Source organism: Maylandia zebra, linkage group LG3 (assembly GCF_041146795.1).
Source record: "Maylandia zebra isolate NMK-2024a linkage group LG3, Mzebra_GT3a, whole genome shotgun sequence".
Lineage (NCBI taxonomy): Eukaryota > Metazoa > Chordata > Actinopteri > Cichliformes > Cichlidae > Maylandia > Maylandia zebra.
In genome coordinates, this window is record NC_135169.1 from 46474559 (window position 1) to 46478497 (window position 3939).

General features: G+C 37.3%; 1 protein-coding gene across 1 annotated transcript; it reads left to right on the top strand.

The window, feature by feature from the left end:
• The first annotated feature begins 1678 nt into the window (after positions 1–1678).
• Positions 1679–3108, top strand: LOC101471058 (uncharacterized). Its single transcript, XM_076881950.1, has 5 exons — positions 1679–1733; positions 1824–2522; positions 2608–2733; positions 2819–2862; positions 2989–3108. Exons 1-5 carry the CDS (start codon positions 1679–1681, stop codon positions 3106–3108), a joined length of 1044 nt encoding a protein of 347 aa, XP_076738065.1.
• Positions 3109–3939: the final 831 nt, after the last annotated feature.

The following is a 3939-nucleotide window of genomic DNA, read 5'->3' on the forward strand; positions in this document are numbered from 1 at the left end:
TTAATACAGTAACGTATTCTATGAGAAGGTGTGTCCAGTGGTTATACTGCATTTAACCCATACATTCTAATTTTATGTAACACATAAACTTAAGTGCAGTATTATCCACATTTAGATCAGAAGTTTGTACCACTTGTTGTATAAGCACTTGTTGATTAGGATTATTAATATGTAACCTTTAATCATGTTATTGCTTATTGTGACCAGAGATGGGCAAGAGATGGGCAGAGTACAGTAACATGTTACTGTAATCTAATTACTTTCTTCAAGTAACGAGGATATTAAGGGATTACTATTGGAAAAAAGGTAATTGGATTACCGTTACTTTCCAGTATGCACGCCGTGTTACTGTGTTACTAAAACCATGATTTTCTTGCGAGAGTGTCTCATGACAGTGACGTAAGCAAGTGCGACGTTTGTGACAACAGCTGTGTGCAGATCAACAATGGATAATATATCGAGTGCGGGGGAGAGTATGAGCGTGCAGCGTTTAAAGCGTGGAAGTACTGACCTTACTTTGAGTTTGATTCCAAAAAAAGTGACAAGAACATTATCGTCCGCTGTTCACTGGGAGGGAAGAAAACTTCTTTTTGCAGCAAAAACCCCCGTAACTTCCGAGCAAGTATGCTACCACGTAATGGGAAATTCACAGACAAACTTGCAGATTCTTCCACTGACCGCTGCGGCACACCTGCACCAGGGCAAACCTCCTCCTACTATACCGGTGAAAATAGAGCAACAGGACCGCTGAGTCTTTGATTTTATTTATTTTCTGCTGTGTTTCACTTGCATTTATTTGAAAGAGTGAGTGTAAACACAAAAACCTATTTTATGTTATGTGCAGGAATGTGCAGAAAATAGGTTTAAACGTTAAACAAATTTCTTCCAGTCAGAGAATGTTGCATATAATTAAATTTTTGCTTGATGCATAAAGTTAAAAGATTAAAACTGATAAAACAAGTTTTAAAAAGAGACTTTTTCCATTTGATTACATTTTGTATGATGGATTGTGCAGAAAAAGTAGAATTGGGCTGAAAGATCTATCGCTTTATCACCTCTTCAGGTTGTAAATCATGTTTTTAAAAAGTAACTAAGTAATTAATTCCTTTTAAAAATAAGTAATCAGTAAAGTAAGGGGATTACTTTTGGGGGGGAGTAATCAGCAAATAGTTACTGATTACTTTTTTCGAGTAACTTGACCAACACTGATTGTGACAAAACAAGACAGAGGGTTAGCCAGAGTTAGCCCATCAGAAGATGCACCTGGCCTTGCACTTGTTGAAAGTCTAAACTTTAATGATACGTTGATTGTTTAATTTAAAGGTTCTTATATAAAAACAGACTATATTTAACATCATATCTAAAAAAGAAAATGAAGCTCAGTAAAAGTATGCTGCAAAAAAACATGGAATAAAATGGTTAAGAAGAAACACAGGTCCTCGAAAATGCAATAACCTGCCGTCCCTTACTGAGCTATATACCTTCTTTTACCATCATTTATGTTGTTTCCTAACAGTCCAGACACTGAGCTTAACATATAGGTGTCAGTTGACACGTGATCAAACTCCCTAAATAGGACATGCTGTGTCATTTGTGGTTGGCCAGTCAAACACAGTCTTCTTTGAAAAGCAAAGACAGGTTCAAGAATCTTTTCATTCAGCACCAGAGTCTGAACACGATGGCATCTGCGCAGTTTGTCTTCTATCTTACATGTTTGTTCTTCGGGGAAAAAGGTAAGGTATTTTTTAAAACTGCAGTATGAAACTTTTACCATCCTTTCATGTGTCTAAAATGTTCATTTACGTTCTTTCATTTTATTTCAGCTCACACAAATGACCTCAAATTCTCCTTGTCTCTTCATCAAGAAAGACATTTTGTATCAGCTAATACTGGGGACGATGTGACTCTGCGCTGTTTGTATGAAGGTAACGATGTGGCAAGGCTTTACTGGTATAAGTTAAATTTTGGAAAGGAATCAAAGCTCATTTGCACTATCACAGTGGACAATCAAGCCATGTTTCATGATGAATTCAAGAGTGAGCCACGGTTCACAGTGAATTCTGAAAAAGGAAAAATTGACTTAAAGATAGAAGATCTGGGCATTTCAGACTCTGCTACTTACTATTGTGCAAGCAGCTATGGGTACATGTTTGCATTTGCAGAGGGTACTGTTATTGATGTAAAAGGTTCAGAGTCAAACATCCCAACTTTAGTGCAGCAGTCAGCATCTGAGACCATCCAACCAGGAGGCTCTGTGACTCTGAACTGTACAGTACACACTGGGACCTGTGATGAAGAACACAGTGTTTACTGGTTCAGAGACTCTGAAGAGTCTTTCCCAAGAATCATTTACACCCATGGAGGCAGGAATGATCAGTGTGAGAGGAAACCCAACACACAGACACACACCTGTGTCTACAACCTGCCAATGAAGAGCCTGAATACGGCTCATGCTGGGACGTACTACTGTGCTGTGGCCTCATGTGGACACATACTGTTTGGAAACGGGACCAAGCTGGAGTGTGAGTAACTGTTTTGTTGATATATTACAATCTTACATAGCAGCAAGCTACAGGATCTATAATATTTCCTGGTGTCTGTCCACAGATGAGAGGACCTGTTGTGTCTTTGTGTATTTCTTGAGTGGAGCGTTGGCATTCACCACACTTCTCAGTCTTTTAATGGCTTTCATATTGTATGTGACCCACAAGAGAAACAGCACTAAACACGCAGGTACTGCAACCTTTATTGTTATTGACATTATCTAATCAGTACTGACACAGCTTTACAGTAAGAACATTTTATCTGTTCTTTTCAGAGTCTCGTTCCAGAATTTCTCCTGTTTCTTCGGCAGTCGCACAGGTAATTTTTTTGGGGGGTTAACATTAAAATGTTAACATAACTGGAACATTTTGGACTCAGTTTGTTTTCATTTTTATTTATTTTGAGCAATTTTAAATAATTTTGCATTTGATATTTTATAATCAGGTAGCTCAAAATGAAGAAAACATCCATTATGCCGCTTTGAGGCACCACAAGGCTGACAGACCAAGAAGACTGAGAAACAACAGCAAGGCTGAATGTGTCTACTCAAGCATAAAGCAGTAGAAGTGGACGTGTTTCTTATCTATATCAATACTTTCGATGTCTTGAAAACATTTGCTTTCTGTTTGTCTGTACATATTATGAACAGGCAAGCTCTGTATTAACCTTAGTTAAATTTTTACCAAATACAAAACAGTTTTTGCTTTTAACATAGGTAAGAGTTTTAAATCTGGGCAGGATTCAAAATTTTGCAGTGCATTTTGAGGTCAAATACACAGAAGTGAAGCCATATTTACCTTTAAATTCATTTTTTTTAATGAAAACTTTTTACTGTAGCAGTCTTATTGATGAGTGATTAAAACTGTCTATTCTCTCAGACGTAAAACAAGGAAAGTACATGACACAATGTTAACTATGCTGTGCAGAGAATCTGCATTGGGCTGTCTCATATTCATGACTTCAGTTCCATGACAATATTTGAAAAGGCTCATAATTTGTCACTACAAAAGCTAATAAATAACACAGGCTTTTCCAAAATGGCTGCTATACACGACTCGTATTTCTACCAGTCTGGAAAATAGATGACACACTTTATTATATTTATATAATAAAGTTTAGCGGGTTTTCCCCATGGTAACATTGGGCATCGGACACTGATTATACTGGATTTGTATGTGTTCACAAATGGCATTGGGAGCAATTGCTTCATCTGTGTGGATGGACCCTTTTGGACTAGTTTGAAATTAGATGTGTGAGTATTACAAATGACTGTAGATTTTCTCTACGTGACTATCTCCTGGTTTCTGGGTTGTCTCTTTAATGAGACGTTCAATAGCTGATCGCATAGTAATGTATAATTTGCATATAGGCAGTATTAAACCCAATGAGCTGTTT

Excerpts from the sequence above, each read along its gene's own strand:
- LOC101471058 (XM_076881950.1), top strand. The coding sequence starts at position 1,679 with ATGGCATCTGCGCAGTTTGTCTTCTATCTTACATGTTTGTTCTTCGGG. Across the intron at positions 1,734-1,823 it reads TTTGTTCTTCGGGGAAAAAG|CTCACACAAATGACCTCAAA; the intron begins GTAAGGTATTTT and ends ATTTTATTTCAG. Across the intron at positions 2,734-2,818 it reads AAACAGCACTAAACACGCAG|AGTCTCGTTCCAGAATTTCT; the intron begins GTACTGCAACCT and ends TGTTCTTTTCAG.